At 47.8% G+C, this 20,366-nt stretch overlaps 5 protein-coding genes across 5 annotated transcripts; 3 read left to right on the forward strand and 2 right to left on the reverse strand.

The window, feature by feature from the left end:
* Positions 1-467: 467 nt before the first annotated feature.
* On the forward strand, positions 468-1,553 carry BO88DRAFT_405708 (uncharacterized protein). Its single transcript, XM_025706951.1, has 2 exons — positions 468-735; positions 817-1,553. Exons 1-2 carry the CDS (start codon positions 603-605, stop codon positions 1,494-1,496), a joined length of 813 nt encoding a protein of 270 aa, XP_025562048.1. The 5' UTR covers positions 468-602; the 3' UTR covers positions 1,497-1,553.
* A 923-nt stretch (positions 1,554-2,476) lies between these two features.
* On the forward strand, positions 2,477-3,803 carry BO88DRAFT_68556 (endo alpha-1,4 polygalactosaminidase). Its single transcript, XM_025713054.1, has one exon. The coding sequence runs from the start codon at positions 2,961-2,963 to the stop codon at positions 3,771-3,773; it is 813 nt and encodes a 270-aa protein (XP_025562049.1). The 5' UTR covers positions 2,477-2,960; the 3' UTR covers positions 3,774-3,803.
* Positions 3,804-9,849: 6,046 nt separating this feature from the next.
* Positions 9,850-10,515, reverse strand: BO88DRAFT_436134 (uncharacterized protein; the record flags this gene model as incomplete). Its single annotated transcript, XM_025709543.1, has 2 exons — positions 9,850-10,353; positions 10,395-10,515. 2 exons carry the CDS (start codon positions 10,513-10,515, stop codon positions 9,989-9,991), a joined length of 486 nt encoding a protein of 161 aa, XP_025562050.1. The 3' UTR covers positions 9,850-9,988.
* A 4,747-nt stretch (positions 10,516-15,262) lies between these two features.
* On the forward strand, positions 15,263-16,434 carry BO88DRAFT_342371 (chitin synthase export chaperone; the record flags this gene model as incomplete). Its single annotated transcript, XM_025703140.1, has 3 exons — positions 15,263-15,500; positions 15,612-16,183; positions 16,252-16,434. 3 exons carry the CDS (start codon positions 15,263-15,265, stop codon positions 16,432-16,434), a joined length of 993 nt encoding a protein of 330 aa, XP_025562051.1.
* A 1,352-nt stretch (positions 16,435-17,786) lies between these two features.
* On the reverse strand, positions 17,787-19,411 carry BO88DRAFT_405711 (uncharacterized protein). Its single transcript, XM_025706952.1, has 2 exons — positions 19,280-19,411; positions 17,787-19,168 (listed from the first exon to the last, which is right to left on the reverse strand). The coding sequence occupies exon 2, from the start codon at positions 19,020-19,022 to the stop codon at positions 17,817-17,819; it is 1,206 nt and encodes a 401-aa protein (XP_025562052.1). The 5' UTR covers positions 19,023-19,168; positions 19,280-19,411; the 3' UTR covers positions 17,787-17,816.
* Between the last annotated feature and the right edge of the window lie 955 nt (positions 19,412-20,366).

Consider the following 20,366-nt stretch of genomic DNA (forward strand, 5'->3'; position numbering starts at 1 on the left):
GAGTCGATCATCCAGAGAGAAGAAACAAAGTAAATCACCTTGACTTACGACTAGTCAACTGCAGTAAAGTTTCTATGGAACCGCCTAGACCAATCCCTTTCCCCCCTCTATTAGGGGGTTGGTTCAACGTTCAACGTAGACAAGTTCGTTTCCAATCCGGTGTCTCGTCTTGATTGCCCGGTAGTTAGACTAGTAAACTAGTTAGGGTTGAATAATAATAAGCCGGGATGAAAATGCCGAACATACTACGGAGAAGTAGTGTACTTACTACCAACGCCTTTTTTTTCATCCTAGTTTCAGGAGAAAAAGTATCTTTTTTTCCCTGCCTTTTTTTTCCATCCAAGATTTTAGACTAGAGGTGCAAGCTACCCTTTTGTTGGTAATTTAGGGTGGGGATGGGGAGGGGAGTGATATATCAACTACCTTTTTTTCTTTTCCTTTTCTTCAATTCCTTTCCCCTTCCTTCATTTTGTTACATTGATTCAGTTTGATTCTGTGCACAGCTGGTCTGTGATGCCATTATATCTATTATTATACCTCTCTCGACATATTCCAATCCAGTCCAGCAATAATAATCAATAAATACCTAATCAACCAAACAAATGTCCCAATCTACGAGTCATGTCCTCCACCAAATCCACAACTACATCTCGCGCAGCGACTCAACACCACCAACAACAACATCATCAGACTTCACCGTCCAGGCGAAAGTAGGTCTAGCTTTCGGCATACTAGGTACGTCCATTCACCATCAATATACAAAATACCCTCTCCAACACACCCTAACAACGATAATAATCCTAACAATAATAACAGGAGCAATCCTCCTCACCATAATCCTCACCACCCTCATCGTCCTCCGTATCCAGCACGGACCCGTCATTACTCTCCGAACCCTGTTCTCTCGCAACCCGATCCCAAACATACAAAGACAGTCATTATCAATAGATATCCCCCCATCGGACGAGGAATCTCAACCGCCGCCGGCATACACAAACTCATTACCAGAGCAAGGATTGAAGAAAGATACCACTACAGATATTGCACCCCCACAACAAGCGCATATACCCCCCTCGCTGCGCAAGGAACTTAATCTGCATGTCGATACGTCACGTTCACCTACCACCACTACCACTACCACTGCTACTGCTATCGCGACGACGAAGCCGAAACCTACACCGCTGAGGACAATGTCCGATACAGAGATACTGAGATCATCAACATCAACATCATGTGAAAAGGATAGAGAAGCGCGATCGACGTTAAAGGTCCAGATTCACCACCATCATCATCATCACCATGGTAATCATAATCATAATCATCCGTATTATAGTCGGTTGAGGGTGGGGAGTCCGAGGTCGTCTGTTAGTAGCGGAGGTAATAAATCAGATAGGTTATGTCCGCCAGACGAGTATGCAGTCCCGCCGGATAGTCCTGTGATTGTGTTGCCGTCGCCGAGGGAGTTGCAGAAGTTTAGGATTAATGTTTATCGATGATGAGATTATACGATGTGTAGTATGGGATTGGGATTGGCATGTGACTTTGGGTATGTATATAGGTACTAGTATTTATGTATGGGTATGTTGGTAATGATAATGATGATGAGTGTTTGTTCTTTTTATTTATTTATTTATTTTTATTTTTTTTCTGGAGGGGTGGAATTGGACGGTGGTAGTGATGGTTAGGTTATATATTGAATATGTTCTGTAGATAAGTACAAGTCATTGATAGTAGTTATAATGCTTACGAGTATCGATACTAGTCATTTAATGGTCCTGTGAATGTTAGTAGAGCGCTAAATATATATATATAGTAACTACTAGTATGCATTCATCCTTCAATATGGCCAGCATTCTACAATCATATAACTCACTGACATGACACCATCTGTAACCGAACACTAAACCACAAGCCTGCCACTTATGAGACTAATAGCAGTAGTGAATAAAAGGTACATTGAATATACTACCCAGATTTGAAACGCCATTCACTATTTAACAAATAACAGTCACATCCAAAACAAACACGAGATTCACCAATAATCCCCTGATAACCCCAAAGGCTCCAGGAGAGTAGACCAAGGGATTAGTACTCACTATTTTGATCCGAAATAAGCATAATAAATAACGGCTTACTATGCTCTGTGTTGTGCTGGTTTGAAACAGTGTAACATTATGAGCAGCAGCGGCTATGCAGATCGATGACAATATGATATACTTAAGTTCTAGACTCGTGGTACGAATTTCCTAACGGCTGAATAGGACGGGGGAATAAATTGGTGCTGTGCCAATGGGGATTTGGGATGGGGTGGTTATTTGTTGTGAGGTTACACAGGGAGATATTGAGTTAGTTGGTAGTGTTAGATCATCCATGTATGTTATGTTCCATATAGTATTGCTAATTATTTCTTAAAACTTTGTATTAGTTTGTGGTGGGTTGGCTATAAGGTAGTATCAAATAACAGTAGTATTATATACACCCTGCCAAGTTGCATTCAATTTTGTCTAATTTATCCTGATATGAATTGACAAAGAAACGGGTGAACAACCTGACCTACCAAGCCCTTGCTATCCCTACAGCAGCTAGCTCTCACAGGCGGCATGTAGCTTCAAGTGACTCCCCTAGACCCGACACTATCCGACATGATTGACTGGTATGTCCTCAGACGGGAGATTCAGGACCATAATGGCTGTGACAGTGATAGTCTAATCCATGTTCGTGAAGCTTCTGTTCTTTCACCATGACAGCATGCACGTGGCGCCATGTGGGGATGCACTCTATAGCATCGTGCCGTCTGGTGCGTGAATACTATCATTTCCAGCTTTATAAATGGGAGTTGGTGCTTCGATTATCTTTCTCCTTCTTCCCCTTCTTCATGCGCAGTTGTGACTTTCCTGTCTCTATCGTTGAATCTGATCACTGACGCTCCTTTTTCTTAAGAGCTTCCTTCCGAAGTCAGCATGCTCATACTTATTCTCTTCCTCGCCCTAGTGGCCCAAGGTCTTACCATTCACCGCTCGACCACGGGCAACATCTGGCAGCCCAAAGTCGGTGCTCCATGGGACATTGTGCTCTCTACCAACATACTTCGTCCTGCTCCTGCCACTGAAATCTATGACATCGACATGTGGAGCAGCGAGCCCAGCACCATCGTCAACCTTCATAAGCAGAACCACAAAGTGATCTGCTACTTTTCTGCAGGTAGCTACGAGCTACACAAGAAAGACAGTGCCTCGTTTCCAGAAGAAGCTCTGGGCAATCCCCTTCACGACTGGCCTTCGGAAAGATGGTTGGATGTTCGCCATCCTCAAGTGCGCCGCATCATGGCAGCCCGATTGGATCGAGCACAGCGGCTGGGCTGTGATGGTGTTGATCCAGATAATGTCGATGGATATGGGAATGACAATGGTTTTGGGTTGACGAAGCAGGATTCCATTAACTATATCAATTGGTTGGCTGGAGAGGCGCATAGCCGGGGTCTGGCTATGGGACTGAAAAACGCGGGAGACGTTATTCCTCAGGTTCTTGCAAACGTGCAGTGGAGCGTCAATGAAGAGTGTGCGGATAGACACGAGTGTGATCTGTATGCCTCTTTTGCAAGGGCCGGGAAGCCTATCTTTCATATCGAATACCCGAAAGGTAGTGACAGAAATGACAATGAAGATGTCGATGGGGAGGAGAAGAGACGATACTGTGAATTCTCGAATTCGGGACTATTCTCAACCGTTCTGAAGAACATGATCCTGGATCGTTGGGTTCAACGGTGTAACTGATGCTGTTTGCATCCTCGGATGTATCGAATTGCTTTCTACACTAGCTGAGCTGGTTTGTATTTATGCTGTGTATTTGTCTCCTAGACCTGAGTTGTTTAGTAGATTGCCACAATGAATCTGAAGGTTTTGAGCGGAGACTTGCATAACTGACGTTCTGGTGTTCGTCTTTGGTAACATGTCATTCTGTTCTTTGTAAAGTAGGCCGCTTGTTGTGCTCATCTCGGAGAGGCACTGTAGCTCAATTGTAGTAACTTTCGGTACAAACACTGGGATACTCGTATCTGCTGTCACTAATCAAGCACCATTGTGCCCTGCAGACTGGCTAGCTTGTAGCCTGACATCCTGTGGTGCAATTGGCCCAGCAATTCCCGCTATAGGCGATGTCCGAACACTGTATATTGCTTAACAAGAATCACATGGCTCTCATATATTAGCTCAAAATGACTAATGCTTTCACGTGTCTGGAATTGGCAGCCGCTATTATCAAACGCCACCGTTGGCAGTGGTATGAGCTCTTATCTCGCGCACGGCCCTGCAGCTTAGTATGCCGGCCGCAAACTAGATAGGTCCAGAACATCTGCTGAACAGTAAGCGGGACTCAGAATGCGGCAGCCTACGGAGAGCTATATCACAGTAAAAGCAATCACCGCCACCAAAGTATTGATAGTAGTGCGTCGAATCAAGAGCTTTCCAATGTAACTGCTAGTCATTCGCCCTACTTCTGCCCTGCACTCGAGGCCTGCAGAGCATGATGTGGCTAGGGTCATAGCACCCCGCACTAACGAGCAGCAAGAGACCGTGCATGCGCGCATGTAGGTGTCATGTTGGAGCTAGCTGTCCCAAATGACCTGGCTACCGCGGCTAGTCTAGTCTATGCTAAACTGGCCCTCATAGTGCATATTGCTGCAGATGCGAACAGACGAGAGACTTAGGGTGACAGTAGGTTCTGCTTCAATGCTATCGCTGCGTAGCGTACTACTAGCGACTAGAAAGGGGCTCGGGCCTAACTTGCCAAGTCTGATGCTCAGACGTGCATTTCTACCTGCTGGCAGATGCAGCTCCCCCGCTCCCCAACTGATATGGGGCGATAGCAAGAGACTGGTTGCATGAGGAGCAAAGAAAGTACTGCTCGAGCACGATCCGGGTCTAAACGCATTAGACGCATGACAGGAATATGGACGAATTGTATTGAACGACGTCGCAGATCTGCGGGTGTCTCGTGTGGACTAGACCTGTGAACAAGATCTGCATTAGCTGTATTCCGCAGTAGGTATCATTATGCGAGGTAAGCTGATCCTCAATGAGATGCATTGTAATGATCACCTCAAAGACGTCCTTGCACACTTACTATGGTGGGACTTTCGAATCATAGTGGCCTAGCTCGTTAGTAAATCTTAGCTTCATTCTCGTTTTAGACGCTACCGATACCTCGTAGACTGGATAAGTCAGAGCTGATGTAGTAGACAGCAATCTCAGCAGTGCGCTTTCAGGCTATCTGCTAGTACTGAATCACCAACTTCGGGATAGCAACAACAGACGTAGAAGCAAGATAGCTTGAGCAATCGACAGTATACAGCTGAGCTGCATTCTAGATTGTGATACTGATGATGGAAGAGATGAACTGTTGTTGGAAGGGCGGTTACTGGACCGAATAGATTGCATGTGAAAGTAGAGAAGAGGAGGAGTAGCCGTGAAGTAGTTATTCATCCTCGATCAGGTGACGCCAGTACTTCAGGCACCATGTCGTGCTCTTCGACAACAACTGATCAATAGGTCAAGCCAACTATTAAGTAGCAACATAGTCTGTATATACTCTGCATCCGTGCTGTCTAAAATAAGAGAAGACCGACAACATATTTTTATGCTGGTCTGTGATGCTTAGTGCTGGATAAATAAACTTGATATTTTTGACTAGAAGTATAGACATCGCTACTTTTCATTATAACCGACACCATACAAGTACAAGCCCGAGAACGTCAAGATATTCTTGTCGTCTCATTGTGTTCCAGCTACTCTAGATCCACCGTCCAAATCACCGTTGGTCCGGATGAGTGTATACCCACCACGGCCAGCCTAGCCATTCTGCCCTTACCTTGACTGCTACTATAGCCGGCTGATTGACGCCAACGGTCGCAGATCCCCCGAAATAATCTATTTGCCGTTAAGCCACTATTCACCGTTTGTCACGCCAGGAAGCTTGACTTCGGTAATGCACGCGGCAGTCAGCCGTAGACAGGCACGGTCCATTAATGTCATCATTATACCTAGCATGGCCATTAAGGCGCATCGACATGCTCTATAAGCAACCGTCTCGTCACGAGAAATCGCAATCGGGCAAGCATGGAATCTTCCACGCATGTCATAGCCGCAGTCTTGGCCACGGACAAAAAGTGTATATGCCCATCATGTGTTTGCTGTAGCCAATATCTGTGTGCATGCCAAGTGTCTCCGAAGCCACTTACTGGTTAGTACCTTCGGTGTCCCGGGTAGATGGAAGGTCTTCCCTATCGGTCATGAGATAAAGCAATGGAGTTCCGAAGCCCCAGCAGGGGTATACTTCACGACGGCATAAAGCCGACATTAATTGCATTATCGACTGCCCATTAGTGTCAGAGATATCATCGAGTAAGACCAATGTGACAGGCACGAGGCTAAGAGCCGGAGATAGTCACTGGCGAATCAAGCTCAGCATAAAGTACCCTAATTTACCTACTCAGCTTAATATGTGCTAAATAGCAGCCATGAGGAAGTCCTGGCCAGTCAACCAACACCCAGCCCCGAGACGGCTCGATGATTTGTCGATAAATCAGGGGTCCAAATGGGGGCAACTGATGGAGAAGAATCCAGCAGGAGCAGCCGGTCCGACCCCTGGCCTGACCATTAGTTAGTTAGTGCAGAGATAAGCAGGCAGACAGGGAATTGGACAGTGCAGTGCTAGACTAACGGAACTACTAGAACGTTAGCAGAAGAACAGCTTCCCGCCTAGTTCAGGTAGTCTAACATATGTCCTATCCCGGCCGAAACTGGACCAGTAATGGTCAATAACACACCCTGCTGGCTCCACAGGTGATAGCTGAGAAGAAGCCAAAGCCCACCTGCAGAGGACCGAGTGTAGTGACCGAAGCACTTAGCAGGAAGCCCCGGAGGAGTCCGTAGGCTTGATAGCCGTTGCCAAGCGTGCTTGATTAAAGAGCCAAGACTCGAATCGGTCGGATAGATCGTGGCGATGCATGAAGATGACATGATTTTTGGCTCGGATTCGGCCCGGACTGCCCGTGCCTCGGAGCCTTGGTACAGAATGGAATGTGATCCGTGGCTGCGAATTGCAGAAGAGTCCGGAGTGGCTGGATGTTGAAGCCTAGGACGGGAGGAAAGGCAATTGATCTGCTTTGTTGCATCCTTTGATAGCAGTTCGTCGGTCCAAGGGGATTGGACGGGAGGTCAAGTGCTTCCGCTTACCAGGGCGAGAGATGCCAGGAGGCAATCAGTTCCTCGACTCACCTATGAAGTGGGGTGGATTGCTATGGCTGGTGGATTCACGCCCCTTCCACCAGCTCGGATGGTACTGTTTTTGGTTAGTGGCCTTGACCAACAAGAACTGTTCCTTTTGGTTGAGGGCTGGAGTGACGAAGACTACTACTACCTGATGAGAGTTGAAAGTGAAGCTCGGGTAATGAGAAGAAGGGTCTCGTCTCGGTGTGTGCCTTGAAATGATGTAACTGGAAGAAAGGCTGACGAGACAGGCGACAGCTGAACTAACGGGATGCAGCTAATAATGTTCTCATTATTACCAGTATTATTTCGATGCATTTTTAATGTTCTTATGCGCCTTACGTGGCTTAAGATCTAGGGCCACGGTCTATCAGCCGGGCCGTGCAAGGTCTTCTGGCCCTGGCCATCATTGCGCGCCTTCTACTGACATGACGAACGGGAAATGATAACGAGAAGAAGACGGCAAAATTATCCAGCAATCACCGCAGAACGATCAATGGGGTAAATGTGTGGCCGTATAAATTGCAATTACCCAAGCGAACCAACAGGCTTGTTGGGCAGTTGATTGAAGGTACTTTGAACGGTACTTTCCCCGGGAGCCGTTTAATTCCCCTCGAACGTCTTGGCTATTTATTTGGTAATAATGGACGTAATATTATTATTGCCATGCTACAACTTAGATCGTTATTTCTGGTCAATATTTCTTTTGCTTTCTACGACACTCTTCTCTCCTTCTCCCCCACTATATTCCCTCGCGGTGCGTTTCAGCTAGACACGATGGGAGCGCCGTGCCGACTGGGCCAAGCCTGTTCGGCAACCTAATCGACGAAGGGCAAAGATGACGGACAGACTCAAGAACGCATGTACACTCCCCGCACCCTCAATTGCCGTCGGATAATTTCTTGCCGATGGATCAAGGATGATTGGAGAACTGCATCAGCGACGCGTCCTTCGAAGGGAGATTCTTTTGCCGAGAGGTAGTAGCATCCACATCGGGTAGATACTGGTAGATAGACGGCTGGATGAGCAGGGCAACTCCCGTTAACATTAAAGTGCCGTGGCACGGCTCAGAAGTTAAAATAATATTACCGGCTCCCAGCTATAATAACAGACTTCCAGCCCGCCTTACTCACCCCCAGGACCTTCCGGCCATCTCTGAAGCAAACAATCAATTAACTAGGGGCCCAGTGCTGTATGAGGTCATACTTGCATGGGTGAACTACCGGATCTATTTGCCTGTCTCTAACCCCGATGCTTGCCCTACGTTGAATCTTCTCCGGTCTGGGAAAGTCAGGCCATGGTGGCCCTGATAGGCCTCCTACTCGTTCCGGTAATCAAGCCGCGGTCCAGCCCATTAATTTTTCGGAAGATAATCGATAGGTTCGGAACAGGCGTGGAGAGAAAATCGGAAGTTCGAGGGTGGTTCTGACACCGAAAGCCTGTTGAGAATTAGGCAATACAGCTGACTGGGTATCCTCCGCACTCGTCTCGAGATTCCTCCATCTTGGTGATGTGAGTGGTGGACGGACTACGGAGTTATGCCCGACTCCCTGTTTTGCGTCCTATGAAAGAGAGAGAATGAAGCATTCTAGGACGGGGGTGGAACAAAGAAGGGAAATGGAAAATGGGGGGAGGGAGACACAGAACAAAGGGGAAGGGAGGGGTTGGGGGAGAGGGGGGGAAGGAATGGGAAAGAAAGAAAATAGAAAAGATGGAAATCATAATAGAATTAAAAATTGAAATGATAAATAAAAGTGCGGAAAGGAAGTGAAAGTGGAGAGCGAGGGGAAAAAAATAAATAGAGAAATAAATATGTAAAAAGAAAAAAAAAAAGTTACCATGAAATTGCGAGATTCTAAGAACCAAAAGAGTCCAAAAAATAGGAAAGAAAAAGTAAGAAAACAAATCCTTCGTTAAGAAAATTGTTAGAAGGATGATCCCAGTCAAGCTGAAATAATGGTTGTTTAGGTCATAAAGCAGCAGGGATGGAAGCGATGTGATCGACAACCCTTCACAAACTGTTTGTTCGATCTTGTCACAACGTCTGAAAGTACTATGCTGCCACTTGGCTAGTCGTCGAGGCGTCCACGCCGAATCGTGATTAGTAGTAGCACGAAATTGTGCATCCGTTTTGATCCGTCCTGACCCTCCCAACTTGTTGTTCCTCACTGGGGTACATGCAAGGTACTAATCAACTCCCCTCCGTAGAGTCAAGGAGCAACACACGCTGGCTCTGGTCCCTGGTTTGGCTGAGGCCCTATGGGTGTTTGGTTGTTGCTCCGCAGTCTCCGTCCGAGCCGCTGGTTCCTCTCCTGTCTCGTCTTTGTAGCATGACTGTCTGGAAACATCGAACCGACTGTACTACTCCGTATACGGAGCCAGGCAGGAATAGTGGCCTGCGACCGCCTGCATGCCCTGCAGCAAATGCATCATCGGCCCGAGAGTAAGTTCTGTGTTGGTAAGGAATCCATGGGCACTAGCCCTTATAGGTGGGCTGAGGCAGAGAAAAGGGTTCCTTTAGCACTGCTCGGCGGACAATGATTCGTCGAGACACAATTTATTATCACCAGCTCATGACAAATTGCGGTAGCCGACCACAATAGTGGTTGGGACTGCGGGAATATCAATGGCTGCGGCCCAAAAATTCCCACCATCTCCACCCGAGACAATGTTGGTTTTTCTTTAGCAATCTGGCATCTGCACCATCTCATGCAATAATCTGATTAGCGCCAGTCGTGCGTGCCGGCAGATGTGTAACCACGGTCTGTCACGGATGCAGGCCGCTCGAGGACCACATTGGTCTGGAGATGGGATGTAACGACTAGCGTGGAGTTTGTCGTCATTGTTTCTCTGTCCACCCTCCCCTCATGTTGCCAGCGAGGTTCATCTTTTCTAAAACGATCGACTGCTGCTTGTTTGATGGGATGATGAAGCAGCCAGTCGAGAAATACATTCCAACCGGTTTTGCATAGCTCGTATTGGCGAGCGTGAGCTGCAAACGTCACAGAATCCGGGTGAGAACCTTGAATCCGGTGCAACCCCCCTCGCAACGCCTGCGGAGGTGGAGGAAAGGCAATAGCCTGGGGTGCTAAAGACCACCCGCCCGGCTAGAGGGCCACTGGAGCTCACCTTTCGGCCGGTCGCTGTCGAGGCGGAGGAGCACAGACGCCATCTGTCCCCCAGTAGGTGCAGGACGATACCTTCTTGGCAGGCAACGGGCTGCGTTGCAGGCCTCTGCGTCAGAGTCCATGGTGACTTGATAACTAGCTAGCTGTCTCTAGCGCCCCGGGTCGGACACCTTGCGAGCAGGATAGTCTGAACCCGCACAGGTCATGGCGGGTCTTGTGTAGCGTCTCGACGACTCTTCCGCTACTCTTACTTGTCCGTGGCTTCTGTATCCGGAGCAAATGGTTTCATCCGTTCTTTCAAAAGTTCCGAGCGAGAAGCACATGTGCAGAACATGTGATGCTCTCTGTGGTTTCTGTGCGAGTTCTAGGTCGGCGCCGTATCATCCCCTTCTGCAAATCCCGACGGCCACGACAGATGGGTACGTCGCCTTGCTCTTTCATTTTGCAGCAAAAAGAAATAAACAAGCTTCATTGTTGGAATCAAACAACACGATAAGTAATCAAAGGGTGGGCTGAAAAGAAGAAAACATAAAGTAAAGTATTGAGAAGAAAAAGCAATCTATCAAACCGGCCAGTCTTTTGGACTCCTCCAAGCGCCATGCATATAACGGTACCCAAATCCGCAGATCATAACCCGGGCTTGGCCTTTTGGGGCCCTTGATATCAGTAATGAGTAAGACAAGCAAGAAGTGAAAGTACAGAATCAACAATATGTGCACAGGAGAAGTGAAAACAGCATCAACACCACAAGACGGTGTCGTTTAGAAGTCATGATAAGCCAGAGTTAATATGAGAGACATGAAAAGCGTCGTAATGAAGGGTGTAGCGTCAGGTAGGCTCCGATATAATCCCCGGAGGTAATGAAGCCAAGATGCGCCTGCTTCAATTGGGAAGAGGACCGTCGCTCCAGGCCAAAACGGGAAGGTCGCACTGTCGTTGCCGCTCGCGATTGATCCAAAATTGATGCCATTCAATGTCGACTACAGAGCAAGCACTTTCCAACCACCACGATGAACCTGTCATGCGGACTGTCGTGAGCATTTGTTGTCTTTGGCTCCATCGACAGATGTCCGGATGAAATGTTGCGACGGTTCACGACAGGAACTGTAGATGTAGTAGTTCTTGAAGTAATTGCACATGTTCCTCGAATTTCAATTCCAACGGGTCAGGAAACGCAGTGCAATGATGCTGGATGCAGTCGATTGAGCTTCGATCAGATAGAGACGTTTTGCTGTATGCGGGGAGGCCAGAGGAGAGTTTCGGACTGGACGGGGATATGAAGCAGTGGAAGGATTTAGAATTTATCTGGAGCATTGACAAGACTCGTGCTTGACAGTTTCTCACAAATTTGTTGTCGACCTTTGTAAACTGACCTGGACTTGGAATAATATATCCCACTTCATGGTGGGCAGTAGTGTCTGTCTGTCATGCAAGCACCAGGGATAGGAATTTAAGGCCCATCACAAGCCCCGTTGCAGCAAGGTTAAACAGGGGGAACCAAAAAAAAAAAAAGAGAGAGCCAAATACATTTGATTTTCGAAATAAATTATTTTTTTCTCGTCTCCCCAATAAGAAAATAGGAAAAGATAAAAAATAAATGAAAAATAAAAAATGTCAAAGGTGTGCCCAACAAAGTCAATTTAGGTTCTCATCTATTTTTCCTCTTTTTGTTTTTCTTCCTAATCAATTTCAATCTTTAATTATAGACCCGCTCCACGAACCTCAGGGCCGTTGAAGCCGTCCGGAGCAAACCTTGAGTACCGTAAGTCCCTGTCCCGATGCGGGTCCAAATACATCGGAAGCGCATCAATCTCCTTTAAGGACAACAATGATGTCGCAACTACAAACTTTGAAGGAGCACCGGCGGATACCGTTCCACTGCGATGCAAAGCCCCATCTGCCGCGGATTGATCGGGTCAATGGGAGATCGACACGGTCCCTCGCAGCCGTTGATGCTTCACTTGCACGTGGCGCTAACTAGGATCTTCATGCATAGGCACTGGTGAGACTTTAGGAGAAACATAATTCTTTGCTTGGGCCTCAGCTAGAAATAGGGCCCGGCAAACACGAAGGGGCTGTGAAACTGTTCGGGATGCAAAAATTTAAGCCCGTGGTTCAAGAAGTCCCGGTCCAGGGAGTTGCTCCAATTGGCTAACAGAGATAGACTCTAGTCAATTCGGGATAGTCAGATAGATGCATTAGCCAATATCGGGTATGGGGAAAATCGTAAGTTAGTTCGTCAGAATAATGGATCATCATTGGACAATGCAAATATCATGGTGCCTGGCCCGTCCTGCTGCTTGGTATTGACTGACGTCTTTTGATCCCTTTCACTTTTACATCGATCAACCTGCAACTGTTTGTCCCCTTGTCAGCTCCATGCAATTAATAACTTTATCCACAAGGTAATTTGACAGCATGGTGCCACCACCAGCACTGTAGCTCAGACCAGCTGTCCGACTAAACTCGGCTACATGTGGCGGCAGTGCAGACCTAGCAACATAGCAGGAAGCCTGACAAGGGACGCACTCAGTCAGAGATACCACGCGCCAGCTTACAGGAAGTCCAACATCAACCAGTCAAGACCGATTGCAATTGGCGAGTAAGCCAGGATACCATCCATACAAAGGAAACGCAACCACCATAGTGCTGCATATAGGCCCAGCCACAGTAAGCTTTCACCTATGATTTTTTTCTACCCTTGCTCGATGGGTAATCAGAATGGCCATTGCACCGAACACACGCCGGGTTGCCGTTAATTATTGGTATCGTATGCGTAAGCTTCCGGGAGATCGGGGAGCAACGGTGCCAAGAACATAGTGGGATCCTTTTCACCTCGATTATTAGCGTGGGTGCTTCGCTGCCATTTGCTAGCAGGTAAGAATCAACAGGACTGTTATGGAAGGATCGGGTGTTCTCCGTAGGCACACAAGTAGGTACCAAGTGCCCACTCAGACGGTCCCATATGCAGAGAGTCTCGGCCCATTGCCAACCGGGTATGAACCTAATAGGGCGGTTAGCGGGAGACTGTTATCGGCAAAGAGGTGTGAGGTATTTTTCTCCTACTTTTTTTCTTTTCTTTTTTTTACTTTTTTCTCCCCTCATCTCCTTATTTCTTTCTATTCAGATCTACTATCTTCCCAGGGAAGTGTTAGTAAGTTTTTTGGGGGCAAGCAATCAGATTTCACTCACTAGACCAGGGTACAAGTGGCGAAAGAATCGACCATCCTGTCCTCGGCGATGTGATTCGATGTGAGTGCCTTACTTGACCGGGACAAAGCAAGGTGGTTTGCTTGCTTGCTTGCCGGGGGGAGGGGAGGGGGGAAGAGAAGACGGGATGGAACATGGATAGATTAACCCAGTGGGAAGACAAGTAAATAGTAACAAACAAGACCCATATGAAGGTAGAGCAGCGTCTTAGAAAGAACTATAGTATTAGTGAGACATCGCGAAGGCCGAAGGGGGCCACCGTAGTTGAGCACCTAAGGAAGTTGGTGAGCTTGATCCAAGCCCGAGATAGGATGGTGTGCGGGGCCAAAAGGAGTTCCCTGGTGGTTTGCGAGTCAGAACCACGGCGCATCGTTGACAGCCATTCCGGCTAGAGGTCCAAGCTCGGCATTTCCCGAGTTGGACTCGGAGGTTAGGCGGGGTACTCTTTATTTTCCTTCTCTCTTTTTATTTTCTTTTTTCAAAGATTACTACTGATACCTAAATAGTAGTATCTAATTTCATTCAATATTCTACTCGCTAATTCATCCACCTATAATCCCTGCTCTTCCTCATTTCCTCTCACTCACACCCTTGTCAATCAATACCGCGGAGGTGCCGGGATTGTTGCCTGCCACCCTTTTAACCCATACTTCGGCTGATTGAGAATAAGGCAGGATTTTTTTGAAGTCCCAGCGATCTTCCCGAGATTTTCACAGAAGGACCTATTAAGATCATCAAAGGGTCAACTCACTGAGAGTGAGCCACATGTACTACATGACTACATGTACCTAGTACCTACAGGCAAACTACTGCTACTGACTAATGCATCTAATGGGGAGCTACTTCCTACTTGAGTACTACTACTATCCCATACAACCCACTCACCACCTCATCGATCGTTTGACTTGCTGTACTCTATACCAGCTACAGAAGTACGAACGGAGGCCATAAAGGAAACGGGCAAACGCCGAAATTCCAGAGTACTTTAGTGCAGGCACTAAGGACTCTCCGTACCTAAATTTGTAGTAATCCTCCTAGCTATGTACGACTGGCCAACGCAGCCTAACTAGTAGTAACTAAGTAGTAGTTACTAACTACGGAATCGTTAGTCCGCATGGGCATAGATACTCCAGTCCCGGACTAGAGAGATAGCACTATCAACAACCTTCCCATTGCAGTTAGCGCGGCGTTCTACATAAAGTAAAACTGCATCTGGGGAGATGCGCTAATCCCAATCCAGTAACGGCTCTCTTTCCCCCCCAGTCGGATTCCCAATCGGGCACTAGTGCAACCCCGTGATCCTGCCTGCCTCATCCTGGCAGTTCAGCGCCCAGCGATCTTTTCCCTCCATCTGCCCCCCTCCTCATTGACCCAATCGCATCGTGGTCCTATCGCTTTCGATAGGCTCCTCGGCGATATACTACCGGTGCTGCTCATCCTCAGATCTTGTTCTGCTGTCGCTGCAACAGCCACGTCATTCCTGGTGATCGCCCTCCGGTAAAAGGAGGGGTCGTGCTCTTTGGCTCATCTGGAAACCCGCCCGTCGTTGTGGAGACCGGTTGGATCCGCCCATCTCGTGCAGGTTATCTGTCGACCCAAACAATCGGACATCACACAACTTGTCTCTTTTGATCTGTTGAGCTAGCTCTGCTATTCAAGATGGGCTTTGGCGATTTCGATTCGATATGCGAGAAGGCCCCTTTGCCGCTATGCTCCCTAGTGGGTCCACCATCTTCAATATCGGGCTCGACGGGCATCATACCAAATTGTTATGCGCGGAACATTGAGCTGGCCAATACAATCATCTTCGAAGGGGCTTCCTGCTTCCTCCACATCATCGCGCTGGGGATGACCGTGATTATGATACTGCACATCCGGTCCAAGTTCACTGCTGTTGGTAGGCTTCTTCACTTTGTTTCTGTGTCGCGCTACTACGCTTTCTCGTTTTGATTGGAGTCGAGTGGTCCCTGAGAGCTGAACATCATTGACCAACATCATGCTATCACAGGTCGCAAGGAAATTATTACGTTTTTCTACATTTACATGGCACTAACCCTATGTTCCCTGATCCTTGACGCAGGGGTCGTTCCACCTGGGAGTGGCCCATTTCCTTACTTTACAGCGGTGCAGAATGGACTGGCATCGGCACTATGCACATCCCTGCTCATCAACGGATTTGTTGGCTTTCAGCTCTACGAAGACGGAACCATTCTCTCTGTCTGGCTTCTTCGGCTTTCTTCCGCGGCGATGTTTGTCATCTCATTCCTAGTTTCTCTCGCGACCTTCAAGTCGTGGGGAGGCCTAGGTCCCACCAACACCGTCGGCATGTTTGTCGTTCTGTATGTCCTGAACGCTATTTGCATCGCTGTGTATCTGGTAATGTCATTGTTACTGGTAATGAACACTCTCGAGGACCGCTGGCCTCTCGGCCATATCGCTTTCGGTCTCGTGGTCTTCATCTGTGGTCAGGTGCTCCTCTACGCATTCAGTGACACCATCTGCGATAGCGTGCAACATTACATGGACGGTCTTTTCTTCGCCACGTTCTGTAACCTCTTGGCTGTCATGATGGTGTACAAGGTATGTATTTCGAAATTTCTTCCAGAACACTGAACCCTGCAATATCTCTGACACACACCCCTGTCTAGTTCTGGGACTACATTACGAAAGAAGATCTCGAGTTTTCCGTCGGGATCAAGCCCAACACCTGGGAGGTCAAGGAACTCCTTCCGGATGAAGATCGCCGCCAGACAGGATACTACGCTGATGCAAACTCGGAGTATGCCGGGAGCATGTATCATCAGCGCATGTCGACCTATCACGGCCATTAACACCTAGCCTAAGACTTCACTTATTCCTTCCTTCAGCGGCCCACCCTCACGCCAAAACTGCATCTTCCGTCCGCCCGTCGCCGAACGACTGCCTGTCGTTGTTTCCTAGTGTAACTCTAATCGCTGCAGTCTCATGCAATCATTATCAAATCTAAGCATAAATCGGCAATGTGGGTACCCTTGGAGCGAAAGTTAGGTTTATCTTGGTGTTTTCTCTTTTCTCATCATTATTACTACAATCAGTCTGATTTGTGACATTCTAGCGGTATTTCCAATCTCTGTCTTGTGGCCCAATGGAGGGCCCTTCATGAGCGTGCAATTGAAAGTTACGTGTGATCGATTACCAGTATTTGCTTTTTTACTTTTTTCTTTAGTCCCGCTATCGGCTCTCCGCTATCGTCAAATAAGAGACTGATAACGTGCCCCGCGCCGGATAAACCTTTTAAATCTAGTATTGACAACATTTGTTTGATATTATCTTGCGCATCGATTCATATCTCTTGTTATGATTATTTTCATCCTTTTTTTTTACTATATATTATTAGGAAGTGTCTCGCAGCGTATGTATATAACATGCCATTCAAATTCCCTCAATAAGGACCCCTTTTCCCCATCTGGAAAGAAGTAAGAAGGATTCGGTGGACTAGGAGCACGGTGAACTTTAAGTTAGTGGTCTGATTTGATGGTTGAGTTCTAGGGTGGTGGAAAATCGTACATTGGCCCTAATAAAGTGAAACATGTTGCGCTACTGGACTGCTGGCCAGTGGAAATCAAATCCGACAGCTCCTGGTAAGCCCACTAGAGCGAGATTTATTAAGTGCCGGTCACTCGGAACGGGAAAGCTCCACGACTGTCGGGGAAATCCTTAAGGCCTAGGGTAGTTTGGCCTAGAAAATGCCCCTCAGGGGGGAAAGAAGGGGGAGGGGAGGGGGAGGGGAGAAAAGTGCTGGCTGCATTGTCATAGCGAATTTCTTTTTTGTTTAGCTGCCTAGCTGGCTGGCCCCGCCCCCATCTCCTCCGTCTCCGTCTCCGTCGCTAGTAAGTCTAGTACTAAGTCGTAGTCTGACTTGAGGTGATCGGACCCTCGTCCTTCAGCCACACGTCTGTTTAACCCAATTCCTTGCAACGGGTGAAACAGATTACGTGGAATAATCCGCTTTCTGTCGATTGCAAGGATTGCTCTGGAAGGGATTCTTTTTTCTTCCTTCTGGCTTCGGTGATTGGAGGATTAGGCCGATGCGGGTGTCGAGGGACCGCGATCTGTATCGATTTGGCAAGAGACAAGTCCGCTTGGCTATATTGTTTTGGTTTTGAAAGGGTCATAGTGCGTTCATGTCTCAGGCTTATTTTGCCTTTTTTTTTTTTTTTCCTTTACTTCCTTTTCATTCCACGACTACAACGTCGTCCCCGTCCATGAACCCGCTATCAGTCTGGTCTTTGCTACGGTCATCGTCGGACCGCGGCATGTTCCCGTCCACCTCTTCAATTGGCCCTGTGGCCGTGGCGTACCAGCCCTTGTCAACCGACTCCACCAGCACTTTGCATGCATCAGACACGAGTAAATTAAAGGCTGGATTCTCGTTCGGCAAAAACATGCTAATGTGTGCTTTGATTTCATCTGCAGCTTTATCGTTCACGGCCCTGGCCCATCGGATGTCTTGTTGGGAAGACCCCGAACTTTCTACTTCCGCGGGAAGCGAGCAGAAAGTGCGATTCTTCGAGCGTATAATCTTCTGGCTGAACGACGATGTCCCGACGTTCTTGTTCTCCACTAGATCACTTGCATTCTGGCCTAAGCACGTATAGAAATTAGTGCAGCCGATACCTCGGTCCCTTTGGACTTCGGCAAGGAGTGCAAGGCGCCTCCGTAATTCAGAAGGCCGTGCTAAAGAACCCACAAATGACAGGTGGGATGATACCCAGCCCCAACCATCCGTCAGTCGGTCTCGCTGTGAATACATCGCGGCCGCCCCGCCCGCAGCCAATGCTCCTGCAGCTCCTGCAAACATGGCATATTTGCCCCACCGTTGCCATGATGGTGTCGCGGCAGCATCTGCATTCGAGGATGAGCTAGGAGCCGAAGGAGGTAGACTTTTATTGGAAGCTTTTCCCTGATCGGTAGATGCCTTATTCGAGGAATTCCCGCCTAGGCCGAACAAGCCGGCAACTTCTGATATCGCGGTGTACGCCGTAGTGGCATTTCGGTAATGACCTTCTGCACCATATGATATGACACCTGGGGCAATGCCTAGAAAAGGAGTGTCGAATGCGATAACACCCTGAATGTGAGGAAACATGAAAGATTGCGCCCCCGCGGCAGATTCAGAATCCACTAGGGTGTCGGTTGCAGAATCTGCAGAAGACGGTGCAGGAATCGGCTGTTCCGATGCAAGCAGAAGAAGGGTCTCGGCAGCCACTATTCCACCCATAGAATGCCCAAGCAGGATAACATGCACAGAAGGGTCAACTGTCGGTGAAGCCGTTCGGTTCGAGACCTCCAAGTCGATGACTTTGTTCTGAAGCCTATGACGGTCAATGGCACGCTCCATCCACTCGGAAAGAATCGCATGGGCTACTAGACGTACCATTCCCGAAAGTTACTTACGCATCCTTTTAGCTCGCCTCGAGTCTCATACTTCGGGTAAACAGTGGCGACGACCTGGACAGCGGGGAGGGTACGACTAATCAGACCACAAAAGCGCCCTGGAAACTCTCCAAACGTATCGTCGTCTCCCTGAGGGTGTTAGTGAGGTTCAGAGTATACATTCCCGCAGGGTCCATGCACGTGCAGCCTCAAGGGAGGGAGACGGGCTGGCTGGGAATGGGTGGAGCATGCACACGGTACCTTGAAGCCATGGATAAACACTAAGAGCAGCGTCTTCTTCATTGTATCACACCGGGTAACCCGGAAGGTACATTCCCCCCTTTTTCAATATCGAGTACTTGTACGACTAACTGAGAGTACGCCCGTAGAATGGGTGGACTGAGCGAAAAGGTGGAGAGGCGCGAGAAGAGGAAGATCTCGGTCGGCCTGAAATAGGCAGCTACGTCATCGGGTACCCCGGCCACGTGACAGGTACATTTACATTGAATCACCATTGCACATTCACCACTTTTACTACCTATAAGACGTTTTGTGACCCTGGTACCACTGATGAAATGAGACGGAGTGCAACTCTTGCCTTGCTTTCATTGGATTATCTTACTACTGCCTGTCAATGTGGAATATAGCTGACAGTTGACTCTAATCACCAGGCATCGGAAGGCTTAAGTGATATATGCCTACACAACGTTAGTGATCAAGTTGTAGGACATATGAATTATTATATTGGACTGTTTCCTGCCAGCTATGGAAGCTGATGTTGCGGCAGAACATGTCATTTCAATAGCCGATCGCCCTATATATATACTTACACTTGGCTAGTATAATACCATGGTTCCTGACACCGCAATGGAGACCTTCATAAACTTTAATGAAGAAAGCAACATCATTGTGACAAGGATACTATATGATCATGAACAGTACTAAGCAATAACATGCTATCTGAGCCTTCTCATGGCCCAAGTCCGGACACAGCTGCAACGGATTCATACTGCCGAACAACCCACTTCGAGCGTCCACGTGTGTCCAGGGTGCTGAACCCTATATGCGGCAAGACGCTATGATCAAAGGGCATAATAGCTGGATTTGAATACTAGTATTTTATTGGTATTCCGCTCCTGTCCTTGCTGCAGTCTCATTGATATTGATCTACCCATATGCGATAGAGTACATTTTATACACTCAACTCTTAATGCAGAACTCGTGCGCAAAACCCCAGAAGCCTTTCAGTATGAGTATAATGCGGCTTAACAAACTGAAAATCATTAATAACAGTGTTTCGATCTCCATGATCCTGTAGACCAGTGCTCGATCCTACAGGCCATGCCAT

Source organism: Aspergillus vadensis, assembly GCF_003184925.1.
Source record: "Aspergillus vadensis CBS 113365 unplaced genomic scaffold BO88scaffold_14, whole genome shotgun sequence".
NCBI lineage: Eukaryota > Fungi > Ascomycota > Eurotiomycetes > Eurotiales > Aspergillaceae > Aspergillus > Aspergillus vadensis.